This window comes from Oncorhynchus nerka, linkage group LG27, assembly GCF_034236695.1.
Source record: "Oncorhynchus nerka isolate Pitt River linkage group LG27, Oner_Uvic_2.0, whole genome shotgun sequence".
NCBI classification, from domain to species: domain Eukaryota; kingdom Metazoa; phylum Chordata; class Actinopteri; order Salmoniformes; family Salmonidae; genus Oncorhynchus; species Oncorhynchus nerka.
In genome coordinates this window covers 84,044,660-84,061,864 of record NC_088422.1, presented here as the reverse complement: position 1 = coordinate 84,061,864, position 17,205 = coordinate 84,044,660, and the positions used below count along the sequence as shown (strand labels likewise).

The window sequence follows — 17,205 nt, the reverse complement described above, 5'->3', positions numbered from 1 at the left end:
TGGGACATCGCCACCTAACACATATTGTAACTCTTCTGATGTCAAATGTCGCACACCCAAATACCTCTCTGCAGCTGCCACCACAAACTCAATTTTACGTGACTTCCGATCCATCCCTGCAATACAATTGGTAACCATTTTTATAAATACTAAAAATCCAATCTTACTCTGTACTGGTATGGCTCTACTCTAACCTGGAAACCTCAACCTGCCTCTCTCGCTCGGGACATGTCTGATCCCCAGCTCCATGGGCACCCCTACAATTAACACATTCCCCAATAGTACACATTCCTTTGTCTCATGCCCTTCTGAACATTTCTCACACCTTGAACCCTCCCTCCTACACACTGCTGCCACATGCCCATAAGCTTGACACCCGTAACATCGTAATGTATACGGCACATACAGGATAACATATCCTAACTTCACTTTTGTCGGGCAAAGACTCATCAAAACTCAAAAGAACAGACACAATGTATCTTCTGTTTCCCCACTCTTTCCGCATCAAACGACTAACATCTGATACACTGGAAATCTTATCCCTCAGCTGGTCAACTGTTATATTTACTGCTACCCCAGTTATCACTCCTTTCATTGGTGCACTTTTCTTGAGAACAAAACAATGAACTTTTCTTGCCACCATTCGTTTTACTCCGAGCGCATTCTCCCTCTACCCAAAAGAAACACACTTATCACTAGACCACTTCTGGTTAACCTCACTGATTCCACATGACCCAACTCTTTTTTTCACACACCGTGCAACCACAAATGGATCAGCCAAAGGGCAAGAGTCCACTTTCTCAATAAACTTCACTCCTACTGTCACAGCAGTGTTGCCAATTTAGCGACTTTGTGGCTATATTTAGCGAGTATTCAGACCCCTCTAGCGACACATTTTCAAAAAAGCGACTAGCAACTATTCTAGCGACTTTTTCTGGTGTTATTTGAGACTTTTGGAGACTCTGACGTGAAAGCCACATATCGTGGGCCCCACCCCCGTCCCAAAGCACCCACAGTCCTCGCGCAGCGGTCCCTCCCAGATTCAGTCAGAGTAGGAGATGTTCACCCCTCTGCATCCAGACTGCAAATGAATCGCGCATGCTGCCGCTGCCTGATCCCGCACTGGGTTACATTAAAAAAATAAAAAACCTGAATTAGGGCCAGACTAGTTACCATCATTTTCTCAAATTGCCATTGACAGTTTTTTCTATTGTCTCTTTTTGGTCCATTTAGATTGTTAATGTTGATTGTATACCAATTTTTGTAATGTAATGGTTAAAGATGTTCATGTTTTACTGTGACTTGTTGTAGGCTCCTAAGTGGACCATAAGGTTAAAAACCAAACCAAATTAAGAAAAATAAAAAACGAAGTAACAAAGTAAAGAGTCTCTCTTCTAGGTCGCTTTTGCCGGTCCCAAGCCCGGATAAAGGAGGAGGGTTGGAATTGGGACATTACAAAAAACACGAATCGACAGAAGAAAGTTCATTTGTAGTTCTAAACATATTTCGTTTTTTTACTCACTTTTTGTCTCTCCCACACATTATTCCTCTCTCCTACAGCATCCATCACAATTACATGACCAATTATGCAAATTTGGCGATGACGTCATTTTGCGACTTCTAGCTACTTTAGGACAGCCAATAGCTACTTTCCTTACTGAGGAGTTGGCAACACTGTCACAGACTTGTGTTTTTCCTGATTCTGGGAGCATACCTCGGTCTCTGGGTAACTTCACCCTCATTCACTTCAATTTCTCCAGCTCCATCTGCTTACACTTTCTACCATTTTACTTTAACAAACCATCTCCCTTTTTCCCACCATTTTTATCCGACTCAAGTTTACACCCTTCTTCCCTCCATTCCTCCTCCAGTTTACTGCTGCCCCACTCCTGACACCCATCTCGTTCTTTCTCTAGGGACTCCATTTCCGCCGAGCATTCTCTTGGCCTGGCTTCGTTCGTTCCAAATCCGTGGCACAGTTTCACGCGTCTGAAATTACAATATTCAAACGTTCTAATCACCTGTAAATGCCCTCTGGACAGGTGTAAAGAACGCGTGTAAAAATGCCCATAACAGGCGATCAAACCAAATCACATCCTGGACATGTGAAAAAATCAGGTGTACAAAAAATGACATTTGACACTTGAAAAAAGTAATTACAAATTTTCACTTGCAAGTGTTTTGAAACTCTTAGCCTTCCTAACCTGACAGCCTGTCAACATGTCATTCCCACTCGCCATCATCAAATGGACTCAAACTAGCCACAAATTCTGACGAACTCAATCGTCATGAAACGAAAATACAGCGATGCGTTTCTCTAGCTTGGTTTAATACAAACTTTGATAAATAACGAGGAGCGCCCAAAATGTGTTTTGTGCAGGGAAGTGCTTAGTAATGTTCAAAACGAACAAATTAAAACGACAGGTCTTGACCAAACACCCACAGCATGACGGTAAACCCAGAACAGGGCAGAATGCATCAGGAAACAGTGCTTCGACAGTGGGAAAGTAAGTCAATTAGCACGGCATTGTTGTCATTTTATAACAGGTGATGATGATAAGCAGAAATAAGGGAGTGCTATCTCTCATTGTAGTAGAGTTTCTCTCAAACAATCCCCTTGTACTCAGCTAATAGCTAGCTAACATTAGCCAAAGCAAGCTAGCTAGCTACTGATAGTGCAACCCTAAGAAACAGTACAGGTGAAGATTAAACATTATCAGGCCTACTATACTGTACATATTACTCTAGAAATATTGTTAAATGAGTTTAGGTTGGAACTGTTGCTAGTAAAATACTAAAATTTTATTCTGGAATAAACTAATTGAAGCAAGATGCTTTTTGAGGCAAACACTCAGTTCTGGGTTGCTCATCTACAGCAGGAAGCAGTCTCCTGTCTAGACTGAGAAAGCAGTAGATGTTCTAAGCTAGTTTGGCACCACATACCTATGCGAGTCAGGGTTCTCAAAAAACAAAATAAACAGAGTACAGAAACAGGCTCAATGCTGAGACATGCTTGTTGAAAACTTCAACCACCCACACACCTCTCATTAGGACTGTGTGTTTAATCCAGTTTAGAATAAAATATATGTATTGTATGTTAACAGCAACAGTTCCAACCTAAACCTTTTTTTCAACAATACTTTGTACAGTAGGCCTGGTCATTTTTCATTTGCACTGTTACTTAGGGGTGCACTATCAAACTGAGCCTGTGTGTGTGTTCTGTTATACACCTGTGTGATGTGATCAATCAGTTTATTCCAGTTCCGAATTAAAATGACTAACACACAGCCATTGATTGTTGGTTATGTTATTGTACACATTTTAAGATATTCATTACAAAGCTTAAATGTCCCACTTAACCAATACTCACTCTGCCTGTATTTAATTGTCAATACATTAGCAAAAATGTATAAAACATTTTCACTTTATAGTTATGGGATATTGTGTATAGATGGGTGAGAGGAAAAAAAGATGTAATCAATTTCGAATTCGGTCTGTAACACAACATGTGGAATAAGTCAAGGGGTATGAATACTTTCTGAAGGCGCTGTAGCGGATGCCGCAGCCGGGGAGGACTTTAACAAGATGGAGCACTTCGTTGCAAAGCAGAGGCTCTACTGGCGGTGTTGTTCTTCGATTATCGCTGCCCAGTCTTCAGTACCTTCACACAGAACATTTTATCTGCATTCTCCCACTCTGTCCAGGAGAAAAGGATGCGAGAATGCAGGTAGCTCGTTGGCTAGCTACATTGCTTTTCAGTAATAGCTCATGTTTGCTAGCACTAGCAGCTAGCTACTTTGCTATGCTAACTGGTTGTTGTATTATCAACTTTAGTATTAACATGTGTAGTCAATAAATGTGTAGGTACCGGTAATTGTACTGTTGTCAGATTTGTAGTCGATTGTTTTACCGAAATCAAGATGCATCATTCAAGGATTAGTAAACTAAAGCTTTCCTGTCATTCAGCTCACAGCTGGTCAAGTTGTCAGAACTCTCGCGAGATTTTCTTCTTTTTTTCAACGACGGCGAGGCAGATTCAATTGAAATTGGCGGGAATGTGTGCTTCCGAATAAGATTCAGAGAAGGAGCAACAACTCGCCATATTTTAACTATTTAGCTAACGTTAGTAAACTAACCATAGCCATTTTATTATTTTGGAATTAACTCAACTTTCTTACCACAAACTTTGTAAACATGCCTTGCTCAGAAGTGATAGACGCCGCAGAAGTTTCTCCACTGAAGAGGACAAAGCCACATGCAGTGGCAGAGAATGTGATATCGGTGCTGAAGTTCTCCAAGTTGTCTGAACATGCCACTGCTCCTACCCGGGGCTCTGCTAAAGCTGCAGGCTACGACCTGTTCAGGTGGGTCAGAGTCCGGGACATGGTCACTGGAAGTGATTTGAACGCTGTACATTTTACTGGCTTGTATTTACTTAGCTAGCTTGCTATTCACATAAGCAAGATAACGTTACTTGAATTCAGTACGTTGCAGTGGGTGTATACTGCACGTGGCTGTTTATTTTTCTGCTATCAATCAAAAGTAAAACTGTAGTTAAGCAAACGACCATTCATAATGTCTTCATATCAAGCTACCTAACTAGGTAGCCTAGTCTTGCTTCATGTTTATATGACCAACTTTAACAGGAGAAAAGTTGGCAAACGGTAGAGCTAGCCTGCTCCTCCTACTAACGATTGGATGGGATGGGAGTTAGATGTAGGTCACTGCCTTTGTAAGTTAGTGCCTGTAAGCCACCTGTTGATGTTTTTCTAACAGTGCCTATGACTACAGTATTGGTCCTATGGACAAGGCTATCGTGAAGACTGACATCCAGATAGCAGTTCCGTCAGGCTGCTATGGCAGAGTGGGTGAGTAGGGTACCAGGACACAAACTTAAATGTTTTTAAAGAAAAAATGTAATTACACCCTGGCATACAGGTATGTGGGGGTAGGTCTCTCTGGGTATTGTTTGACTTGACAGTGAGGGAGTTATTTTACTTTGACCTGGGTTGAACCAGAAACCTACATCTCTTTTACATAAAATAAATGTTAGAACATTCAAACTACTTTTCATTGGGAAGGCAGAAAGCGATCACTTTTGCATGGCAACGCAGAATCCTACTAATTACTACATGCTTAATTATGTCACTTTTGTTTTGAGCAAACATTGCAGTCAGCCAGAGCAGGATTCCTGGGAGGCAGCCCAGTTTCAAATCTAATGCAATCAACTTTCAGCTGGTGCAATACATGCCTACACAGGCATCCGGGCAAGATTAATCAAACCCCCTCATTACAACTGAAAGTGCAGGTGACTGACTGCCTACTGACAAATCACCTTGCAACATAAATAACTACTCATTGTTATTGGTAGATCAGTCAGTCACAATTTACCCACAATGCATCACATATGTGATGCTCCAACACGGTCAATGGAGACTGCTTTCACACTCATCTCGTTCAACCCCTCTTTCTCATCTCCCCTTCACTTTTCTCCAGCATAAAAAATGAAGGAGTTTAGTCATATTTGATGTATTTCTCTCTTTTCACAGCACCACGGTCTGGCCTGGCTGCAAAACACTTCATCGATGTTGGGGGTGAGTTTACTTTTTGACCTTCAGATATTAATATAACATTTTTCATAAGAGATGGGTTATAAAAATGGCAGGAAAGTGGTAACCATAGTTCTGATGGAGATTTCATGAACCCAAGTCACTCTTTGGCTGTTCTAACCAGAGTCTAGAACATAGAACTGACAGCTAGGCTAACTGGAGTGCCTGTCTCCCCCCAGCTGGAGTAGTGGATGAGGACTATAGAGGTAATGTGGGGGTGGTGCTGTTCAACTTCAGCAAGGAAACCTTTGAAGGTGAGCTTTACAAATAATCATTCATATGCCACCTTTCCAAACTCAAAGCATTGAAAGCACTTTGTATCCATGATTAAAGGGACCATCTGCAATTGGTACATCCATTTATTTTATTTTTTTATTACTTTTACGTTAATTATATACCCTTTGCTCTTTGAAAAAAATACCTTGTTTTACTGATTTCTCAATCCAAATGCATTTCACATTGAGATCTGTTTTCCAGTGAAACACTGTAGTGATGGTGTTGGGAAACTGGGTGACCTGTAGAGTGATGGTGTTGGGAAACTGGGTGACCTGTAGAGTGATGGTGTTTCTTTCTGTGTCCCAGTGAAAAAAGGGGACCGTGTGGCTCAGCTGGTGTGCGAGAGGATCTGCTACCCAGACCTACAGGAGCTAAAGGTACTTCACACTTCTCTATAGACTGAATATGACCATTTATAGTGTTACCATACATGCTCAGACCTAGTAGTGAATTGCTGATCACAGCTTTACGATCCATTTCACACAAACCTTAAATGGACACACCTTGTCAAGCAGTCTCATTTCATTTAAACTTGAGACTGAAATGTCGATTTTAAGTGCATCTTATTTCTGTGAGAATGAGCCTTGAGCCCTTAGGGCTGTTTTTCTCGACTCTGGTCGAGCATCGTCCTGGACTTAACCTCTTCACTTTAACAATTTCCATTGAACATACTTTTGGTCCTGGACTAGGCTAAATCTGTGTTTGGGAAAACTGGGCTCATTCGCATAGAAAGTCAGTAAAATACCCTTCGCTCCAGTGTTGTAGTATTAACCGTGTCTTCCCTCTGTTTCAGACTCTGGATGAGACTGAGCGTGGGGCTGGAGGATTTGGCTCCACAGGCAGCAACTGATACATCAACATTGTAAATAAACCAGCTTATTAGTTCTGTTATGTCATTGTACAATAATTACATTGTTTAATAAAGATTGTTATTATCCCTTTGCTTCACTGTCTATGCCTGCTGATTTGGCCATTAATGGCAATGAAACATCACTGATTTTCTTGTCTGTGTGGCTCGGTTTGCAAGAGCATGGTTCTAGAGATGCCAGTGTTGCAGGTTCAATTCCAATTGGGGAAACCTATATGAAAATGTCGGCTATGCCCACTTATGTATATCGGCTTTGGATAGAATTCTATGTAAGTTTGTACCCTGAATGACCACTAAGTGGTGCTGTTAAACCATTTATTTTCATAGTTTGAGGGAGTTTCCCTGTCTTAGGGACCAAACCCTTCACACAGGCTCATATTTGGGCAGCATGTTGGCAACCAAAACATTCCACTGTACCGTTACATGTTAGATCTGTTAACTGTAGAATCAGAAGGCTAATGTGAACCACACCAGGGAGGAGGTTCACTGAGAAATAGGTAGAGTTCCAGGCTGACTAACTTGCAGATGTATGCCAGATCTTACAACGCCTGGTTAGGTATTTTATGTCTCAGCTAACCACGTTATAGCAATCTGTCGATAGCACTCTCGGTGATGTGGCATGCAACCATTGGTTGATGCATGCAACGTCTGAGAAGGGGAACATGACCCTTGCCTTCTAGATGCAGTCATTGGGTTGTGTTGAACTGGATATGGTGGCTGTGGTTCAGTAGTCTTCGTTTTATATTGTCTCTGGAATTACAATAGCTTCCTTCTCTCATCCTTTCATTAGGCCGAGATGCTAGGTAGAAGCAGGAAGCATTGTGGAGAGGATGTCACCAGTCCTTTCAGCTGTCAGTAATGAAAGCAAGGAACCAAGGAAGGGTAGACTCTTAGGGCAGCAGGTAGCCTAGCGGTTAAGAGCATTGGGCCAGTAAACGAAAGGTTAATCAACGGTTCAAATCTCTTGAGTGAAACTGGGTGAAAAAATAAATTCAACCATGTCTGTATACTAGAGCAAGGTGATTGCATCTGCTAAATGAGAAATGTAATTTAAGCATACACTAAAAATTATGGTCAATGAAGTGCTTTTTAGCCCAGGATTAGGCTTAATCTGTGTCTGGGAATTTGGCCCTTAAAGTGGTTAAAATACATCCCATAAATAGCATAATCTGCAAAGAGAGGAAGTGAAGTTGGGAGACAGGGACAACAACGAAACCTTTTAAACAAAACAAGTTTTTATTGTGACTTTACAACTAAACCCTCACTGATGTGACAGAGCGACAGATGGATGAGTCTGCGGCTGGTCTGATTGACTTCGCTACGGAGCACTGATGTGACAGAGCGACAGACGGATGAGTCTGGGGCTGGTCTGATTGACTTCGCTACGGAGCACTGATTGTACGAGCGAAAAGTGTGTGTGGCCGCGTCGACCTCAGTGCATAATCATGAAGGCACAGGTTTGGCATCAGAACGGTGTATGTTTTGAGTGTGTTTGAGGGTGTGTGTGTGTATTTGTGTTGTGTGTGTGTATACAGTTTATCAAAGGAAGTAGTAGGTCATTATAAGCACCATTACACCCCCTCCTCTCAGGGGCGTTCTCTAGTTTACAAAAGGCTTCATAGATTAACATTCTAAACATGGCATTGATTACAGTATAAACACACTTCATTTACATGTGGTATAGAGAGCAGACAGGCTGTTACTTTGGTTTTGGTTGAAAAGAAGACGTCTGACATCTTATTAAAAGGACAGTAGACAGACAGCTACTGTGTGTTGAGTATTACAGTGCATTTATAAGTCTATGTGGATTTGTTACTAGCACCAGTAAATATGTGTAATGCTGAAGTCTAGTCAGTGGGGAAGATGAAGAAGCATAGTTATGATGAGGAAGAGGGGTCCTTCTAGCTAAAGACTTTAGCTACGGTTCGATTCCCTACCCTTCTCCCCTCAGGGATTTGAAAGGAATGGACTGGTTTACCTAATATGGTGGAAACTCTCCTTAGCAGCCAATGCTTTGTGAACCATGAAGGGGGAGTGAGCAAGTGCACACTTCAGGGAGAAGGGTGGAGAATCTGAACGCTGCCTTTCACTTCCACCTCTGCCAAGCTGTGAACACTCAGCATCAGTGACTTCTGCACTCTGCTACTCAGTCCAAATCCACCGCTAGCCCCTACCTCCTACCCCATACTCCCTAGCTACCCTCATGGTCTTGGGGGTAGGGGCTATGGGGGGATATGGCATTTGCCTTACATGTCCCACAAAAGAGTGGCAGATTCCACATATCATCATACAAAACCTATTTCATATAAACCTTTTTCATTAAAAAAAATATAAAAAAACATTCAAACCAGAGCTTCCTGCACAGAGCAGTTTAGAGTGGTTATTGTTGTGTCATTGTCATGTCTTCCCTCCATGTCATTCTCATTCTCTAAGCCTTTCTTCAGACAGCCATACTGTAGCCAGTGGGTTAGGCCTACACTGTAGCACTAAAGGTTGTATCTATGATATGTAGAATCATCTTTGGGAATCAAACAACGCAATCCCCCCTCCCCCCACCCACCCATTAGTCTCTTTGGCGTTGAGATTGTCCCAAGCTCTCTCTCCAGAGTAGGTAGAAGTTGCCCATAACCACTGACCCAGGGTCAGATCTTCTCTCCCCATCCTAATGGTTGAGATATGGATCACGGGTAAATTAATCTGTTCCTAGACCAGTGTTTACAGGCAGACACTCCCCACCCAGCCCAGACCAGCCACCCCAGTCAGTCCTGTAGTGTAGGTTAATGCAGGACTATTTGCACCCTCATGGTGAGTGTGTCTCCCAGCTGGCCTGTGAGGTAGTCTTTATCGTTGCTGTCCTCCAGCGCTGCCAGCTCCTTCTTCCTGTACACGGCCACGCTACTGATCTGCAGGAAGTAGGCTCCAGGGGGGAGGGACTTCCTCTTGGACAGGTGCAGGTAGCTAAGCCCCTCCCTCTGGCTGATCTTGAAGTAGCCCAGTTCGTTGCCGTAGTCGATGGAGTAGCGCACGTGGTTGTTGAGTGTGGACAGGGCCGGGGTGAACTCCAGGATGTGGTCTCGGCTGGACAGGCCGGACATGTTCAGGTTGAACAGCAGGGTGTCCTCAATGTCCACACTCTCCAGACTCACTGTCTCCTGATGCTGAGGACACAGGACAGGTTACATACAGTATTATACAGATATATGATGTGTAACACTGTCCAGACTCACTGTCTCCTGATGCTGAGGACACAGGACAGGTTACATACAGTATTATACAGATATATGATGTGTAACACTGTCCAGACTCACTGTCTCCTGATGCTGAGGACACAGGACAGGTTACATACAGTATTATACAGATATATGATGTGTAACACTGTCCAGACTCACTGTCTCCTGATGCTGAGGACACAGGACAGGTTACATACAGTATTATACAGATATATGATGTGTAACACTGTCCAGACTCACTGTCTCCTGATGCTGAGGACACAGGACAGGTTACATACAGTATTATACAGATATATGATGTGTAACACTGTCCAGGTTCACTGTCTCCTGATGCTGAGGACACAGGACAGGTTACATACAGTATTATACAGATATATGATGTGTAACACTGTCCAGACTCACTGTCTCCTGATGCTGAGGACACAGGACAGGTTACATACAGTATTATACAGATATATGATGTGTAACACTGTCCATCACTGTCTCCTGATGCTGAGGACACAGGACAGGTTACAACAGTATTATACAGATATATGATGTGTAACACTGTCCAGACTCACTGTCTCCTGATGCTGAGGACACAGGACAGGTTACATACAGTATTATACAGATATATGATGTGTAACACTGTCCAGACTCACTGTCTCCTGATGCTGAGGACACAGGACAGGTTACATACAGTATTATACAGATATATGATGTGTAACACTGTCCAGGTTCACTGTCTCCTGATGCTGAGGACACAGGACCATGTTATAGGTGGATTATGTAAACACTGACAACACTCAACACTCTGGATCCTGATAACACAACACAGGACCACACAGTTAATATGTACTACGGATTCAGTGAAGAGCAGGCAAGACATGATAGCATGACCATTCTAGGGTCCACCAGACCAAGACAGACAGACATTACCTGTGCATTGTCCAGAGGTTGCTCCAGCGTTGAGTTGGTGTCGCGGCGTTTGCGCCCCTTCTTGGGGTAACCGTTGATCTTACACTCGTAGCAGGCCTCAGGAGACAGATCGTTGTCACCCACCTCTGCTGCTCCTCCTCCTCCTCCTCCTCCTCCTCCTCCTCCCTGGCCCAGACTCACACCACTACCAAAGCCCACGCCTGACACACAGTGCCTGGAACACACAGAAAGGAGTCAATCACAAACACACAGGGCATAAAATCATACCCAAACACCATCTTGCCTATACATGGGCTAGCTGACAACATCACCAAAACAATGTGCACACTTCAATGGGACAGGGGTCTATGTGTTGTTGTGATTGTGGATGGCCAGATAGCTACCAACAATGACAATAAAGTGACTCGTTTCAGCTAGTTTCATCTTGTTCTTGATACCATGTCTTTTTTAGGGGTTTTGACTGATTTCATTACAATGCTAATATGGCTAAAATTCGCTAGCTAGCTAACCAACAACTGTAACGATGTATTTGAGAGACATTGTGCACATTTATATATGTTTTCAATAAATATCGGAGACAAAATGTAGTTTACATGTTGTCAACAATCTAAGCCAACCCTGTCTGTTTTGTCCCATAGTTACACACGTGTTGGTTTTGTTGCTAAACAACAAACCCGTCTATCCATCAACATTGATCATGATATTGCTCCTGGGTAGATCAAACACACACACACACACACACACACACACACACACACACACACACACACACACACACACACACACACACACACACACACACACACACACACACACACACACACACACACACACACACACACACACACACACACACACACACACACACACACACACACAGTCTCAATCACTCACCCCTGTCCAGCGCGGTAGTATCCAGGTGGACAGCCACAGAGATACCCTCCGTCTGTGTTGGAACAGCCGTAGTTACATGGATTAGAGGAGGAGGAGCACTCGTTGATGTCACTGCACCCCCCCTGGTCTCCGTAGTTGAACCCAGTGGGACAGAGGCAACGGAAGCTCCCCAGGGTGTTATGGCATGACGCTCCCCCACAGATCTGAGTGTTCTGGCACTCGTTCTCATCTGACCACAGGAAGCAAACAACACAGACAGGAAGTCAACAAAACAAACAGATGTCAAATATGGGTCAAACCTCGGCCAGAGAACACAAACAATACTGAGAAACTCTTGAAGGGAATGAGGAAACCATCTGTAGTACCGGTTCATCTGATAAACATTGGCCGTGTTCTTTTTGGGAAAGGCCACTGAATATCAATGCTGTAATTCCCATCAGTAGAGTCAAGTTAAAGTGCCAGCGACTCAGTTATAACAACAGTGTTCATGTAGAACAGTGACTCAGGGAGGGAGCTCTTCCAGTAATCTAGAGAGGAACAAGTTCAACTTCCAGGAAAGGGATGTAGATTTGATGTTGAGGGAGAGAGAAAGACAGAAGACAGACAGACAAGGGGGGAGAGAAAGACAGAAGACAGACAGACAGGTGGGGAGAGAAAGACAGAAGACAGACAGACAAGGGGGGAGAGAAAGACAGAAGACAGACAGACAGACAGGGGGAGAGAAAGACAGAAGACAGACAGACAGGGGGAGAGAAAGAGAGAAGACAGACTGACGGGGGGGGAGAGAAAGACAGACAGACAGACAGACAAGGGGGAGAGAAAGACAGAAGACAGACAGACGGGGGGAGAGAAAGACAGAAGACAGACAGACAGACAGACGGGGGGAGAGAAAGACAGAAGACAGACAGACAAGGGGGGAGAGAAAGACAGAAGACAGACAGACAGACAGGGGGAGAGAAAGACAGAAGACAGACAGACAGACAGACAGGGGGGAGAGAAAGACAGAAGACAGACAGACAGGGGGGAGAGAAAGACAGAAGACAGACAGACAGGTTGGGAGAGAAAGACAGAAGACAGACAGACAGACAGGGGGAGAGAAAGACAGAAGACAGACAGACAGACAGGGGGAGAGAAAGACAGAAGACAGACAGACAGGGGGGGAGAGAAAGACAGAAGACAGACAGACAGGGGGGAGAGAAAGACAGAAGACAGACAGACAAGGGGGAGAGAAAGACATAAGACAGACAGACAGACAGGGGAGAGAAAGACAGAAGACAGACAGACAAGGGGGAGAGAAAGACAGAAGACAGACAGACAGACAGGGGAGAGAAAGACAGAAGACAGACAGACAGACAGACAGGGGGAGAGAAAGACAGAAGACAGACAGACAAGGGGGAGAGAAAGACAGAAGACAGACAGACAGGTTGGGAGAGAAAGACAGAAGACAGACAGACAGACAGGGGGGAGAGAAAGACAGAAGACAGACAGACAGACAGGGGGAGAAAGAGAGAAGGCAGACAGACGGGGGGAGAAAAAGACAGAAGACAGACAGACAAGGGGGGAGAGAAAGACAGAAGACAGACAGACAGGGGGAGAGAAAGACAGAAGACAGACAGACAGACAGGGGGAGAGAAAGACAGAAGACAGACAGACGGGGGGAGAGAAAGACAGAAGACAGACAGACAGGGGGAGAGAAAGACAGAAGACAGACAGACAGACAGGGGAGAGAAAGACAGAAGACAGACAGACAGGGGGAGAGAAAGACAGAAGACAGACAGACAAGGGGGAGAGAAAGACAGAAGACAGACAGACAAGGGGGAGAGAAAGACAGAAGACAGACAGAGGGGAGAGAAAGACAGAAGACAGACAGACAGGGGGAGAGAAAGACAGAAGACAGACAGACAGACAGGGGGAGAGAAAGACAGAAGACAGACAGACGGGGGGAGAGAAAGACAGAAGACAGACAGACAGGGGGGAGAGAAAGACAGAAGACAGACAGACAGACAGGGGGAGAGAAAGACAGAAGACAGACAGACAGGGGGAGAGAAAGACAGAAGACAGACAGACAAGGGGGAGAGAAAGACAGAAGACAGACAGACAGACAGGGGAGAGAAAGACAGAAGACAGACAGACAGACAGACAGGGGGGGAGAGAAAGACAGAAGACAGACAGACAGGTGGGGAGAGAAAGACAGAAGACAGACAGAGAGGGGGAGAAAAGACAGAAGACAGACAGACAAGGGGGAGAGAAAGACAGAAGACAGACAGACAGGGGGAGAGAAAGACAGAAGACAAACAGACGGGGGGGAGAGAAAGACAGAAGACAGACAGACAAGGGGGGAGAGAAAGACAGAAGAAAGACAGAGGGGAGAGAAAGACAGAAGACAGACAGACAGGGGGGGAGAGAAAGACAGAAGACAGACAGACAGACAGGGGGAGAGAAAGACAGAAGACAGACAGACGGGGGGAGAGAAAGAGAGAAAGACAGAAGACAGACAGACAGGGGGGAGAGAAAGACAGAAGACAGACAGACAGACAGGGGAGAGAAAGACAGAAGACAGACAGACAGGGGGGAGAGAAAGACATAAGACAGACAGACAGGGGGAGAGAAAGACAGAAGACAGACAGACAGGTGGGGAGAGAAAGACAGAAGACAGACAGAGAGGGGGAGAAAGACAGAAGACAAACAGACGGGGGGAGAGAAAGACAGAAGACAGACAGACGGGGGGGAGAAAGAGAAGACAAACAGACGGGGGGAGAGAAAGACAGAAGACAGACAGACGGGGGAGAGAAAGACAGAAGACAGACAGAGGGGAGAGAAAGACAGAAGACAGACAGACAGGGGGGGAGAGAAAGACAGAAGACAGACAGACAGACAGACAGGGGGAGAGAAAGACAGAAGACAGACAGACAAGGGGGGAGAGAAAGACAGAAGACAGACAGACAGACAGGGGGAGAGAAAGACAGAAGACAGACAGACAAGGGGGGAGAGAAAGACAGAAGACAGACAGAGGGGAGAGAAAGACAGAAGACAGACAGACAGGGGGGGAGAGAAAGACAGAAGACAGACAGACAGACAGGGGGAGAGAAAGACAGAAGACAGACAGACAAGGGGGGAGAGAAAGACAGAAGACAGACAGAGGGAGAGAAAGACAGAAGACAGACAGACAGGGGGAGAGAAAGACAGAAGACAGACAGACAGACAGGGGGAGAGAAAGACAGAAGACAGACAGACAGACAGACAGGGGGGGAGAGAAAGACAGAAGACAGACAGACAGGTGGGGAGAGAAAGACAGAAGACAGACAGAGAGGGGGGGAGAAAAAGACAGAAGACAGACAGACAAGGGGGGAGAGAAAGACAGAAGACAGACAGACAGGTGGGGAGAGAAAGACAGAAGACAAACAGACGGGGGGGAGAGAAAGACAGAAGACAGACAGACAAGGGGGGAGAGAAAGACAGAAGAAAGACAGAGGGGAGAGAAAGACAGAAGACAGACAGACAGGGGGAGAGAAAGACAGAAGACAGACAGACAGGGGGAGAGAAAGACAGAAGACAGACAGACAGGGCGGGGAGAGAAAGACAGAAGACAGACAGACAGGGGGAGAGAAAGACATAAGACAGACAGACAGGGGGAGAGAAAGACAGAAGACAGACAGAGAGGGGGAGAAACGACAGAAGACAGACAGACGGGGGGGAGAGAAAGACAGAAGACAGACAGACGGGGGGGAGAGAAAGAGAGAAAGACAGAAGATAGACAGACAGGGGGGAGAGAAAGACAGAAGACAGACAGACAGACAGGGCGGGGAGAGAAAGACAGAAGACAGACAGACAGACAGGGGGAGAGAAAGACAGAAGACAGACAGACAGACAGGGAGAGAGAAAGACAGAAGACAGACAGACAGGGGGAGAGAAAGACAGAAGACAGACAGACAGGGGGAGAGAAAGACAGAAGACAGACAGACAGACAGGGGGGGAGAGAAAGACAGAAGACAGACAGACAGACAGGGGGAGAAAGACAGAAGACAGACAGACAGACAGGGGGAGAGAAAGACAGAAGACAGACAGACAGGGGAGAGAAAGACAGAAGACAGACAGACAGAGAAAGACAGGAGAGAAAGACAGAAGACAGACAGACAGACGGGGAGAGAAAGACAGAAGACAGACAGACAGAGGGGGGAGAGAAAGACAGAAGACAGACAGACAGGGGGAGAGAAAGACAGAAGACAGACAGACAGGGGGAGAGAAAGACAGAAGACAGACAGACAGGGGGGGAGAGAAAGACAGACAGACAGACAGACAGACAGACAGGGCGGGGAGAGAAAGACAGAAGACAGACAGACAGGGGGAGAGAAAGACAGAAGACAGACAGACAGGGGGAGAGAAAGACAGACAGACAGACAGACAGGGGGGAGAGAAAGACAGAAGACAGACAGACAGGGGGGGAGAAAGACAGACAGACAAGGGGAGAAAGACAGAGACAGACAGAGAGGGAGAGAGAAGACAGAAGACAGACAGACAGGGGGAGAGAAAGACAGAAGACAGACAGACAGACAGACAGGGGGAGAGAAAGACAGAAGACAGACAGACAAAGAGAGAAAGACAGAAGACAGACAGACAGACAGGTGGGGGAGAGAAAGACAGAAGACAGACAGACAAGGGGGGAGAAAGACAGAAGACAGACAGAGGGGAGAGAAAGACAGAAGACAGACAGACGGGGGGGAGAGAAAGACAGAAGACAGACAGACAGACAGGGGAGAGAAAGACAGAAGACAGACAGACAAGGGGGAGAGAAAGACAGAAGACAGACAGAGGGGAGAGAAAGACAGAAGACAGACAGACAGGGGGAGAGAAAGACAGAAGACAGACAGACAGACAGGGGAGAGAAAGACAGAAGACAGACAGACAGACAGACAGGGGGGAGAGAAAGACAGAAGACAGACAGACAGGGGGGAGAGAAAGACAGAAGACAGACAGACAGAGGGGGGGAGAGAAAGACAGAAGACAGACAGACAAGGGGGAGAGAAAGACAGAAGACAGACAGACAGGGGGAGAGAAAGACAGACAGACAAACAGACAGAGGGGGAGAGAAAGACAGAAGACAGACAGACAAGGGGGAGAGAAAGACAGAAGACAGACAGAGGGGAGAGAAAGACAGAAGACAGACAGACAGGGGGAGAGAAAGACAGAAGACAGACAGGGGAGGGGGAGAGAAAGACAGAAGACAGACAGACAGGACAGGGGGAGAGAAAGACAGAAGACAGACAGACAGGGGGAGAGAAAGACAGAAGACAGACAGACAGGGGAGAGAAAGACAGAAGACAGACAGAGGGGGGAGAGAAAGACAGAAGACAGACAGAGAGAAAGACAGGGGAGAGAAAGACAGAAGACAGACAGACGGGGGGGGGAGAGA

General features: G+C 45.6%; 2 protein-coding genes across 4 annotated transcripts in view; one reads left to right on the top strand and one right to left on the bottom strand.

Moving 5' to 3' along the window:
- The first annotated feature begins 2,431 nt into the window (after nucleotides 1-2,431).
- Nucleotides 2,432-6,828, top strand: dut (deoxyuridine triphosphatase). Of its 2 annotated transcripts, none has more exons than XM_065012135.1 (7): nucleotides 2,432-2,507; nucleotides 4,208-4,364; nucleotides 4,777-4,868; nucleotides 5,550-5,594; nucleotides 5,789-5,863; nucleotides 6,192-6,262; nucleotides 6,679-6,828. In XM_065012135.1, the coding sequence occupies exons 1-7, from the start codon at nucleotides 2,447-2,449 to the stop codon at nucleotides 6,733-6,735; spliced, it is 558 nt and encodes a 185-aa protein (XP_064868207.1). In that variant the 5' UTR covers nucleotides 2,432-2,446; the 3' UTR covers nucleotides 6,736-6,828. The 2 variants fall into 2 exon arrangements, with proteins under 2 accessions (XP_064868207.1, XP_064868206.1); XM_065012134.1 differs by lacking the exon at nucleotides 2,432-2,507 and adding an exon at nucleotides 3,557-3,727.
- A 1,140-nt stretch (nucleotides 6,829-7,968) lies between these two features.
- The window catches only part of fbn1 (fibrillin 1), a 183,306-nt gene continuing 174,069 nt past the window's right edge, over nucleotides 7,969-17,205 (bottom strand). Inside the window, exons 64-66 of one of the 2 annotated variants that reach the window (XM_065012131.1) lie at nucleotides 11,796-12,024; nucleotides 10,902-11,115; nucleotides 7,969-9,911 (exon numbers count right to left, since the gene is read on the bottom strand). In XM_065012131.1, coding sequence (XP_064868203.1) covers nucleotides 9,531-9,911; nucleotides 10,902-11,115; nucleotides 11,796-12,024 — 824 coding nt within the window. In that variant the 3' untranslated portion in view covers nucleotides 7,969-9,530. Of the gene's footprint in view, nucleotides 9,912-10,525; nucleotides 10,637-10,901; nucleotides 11,116-11,795; nucleotides 12,025-17,205 lie in introns of those variants that run through there. The other variant, XM_065012132.1, reaches the window with a different exon arrangement.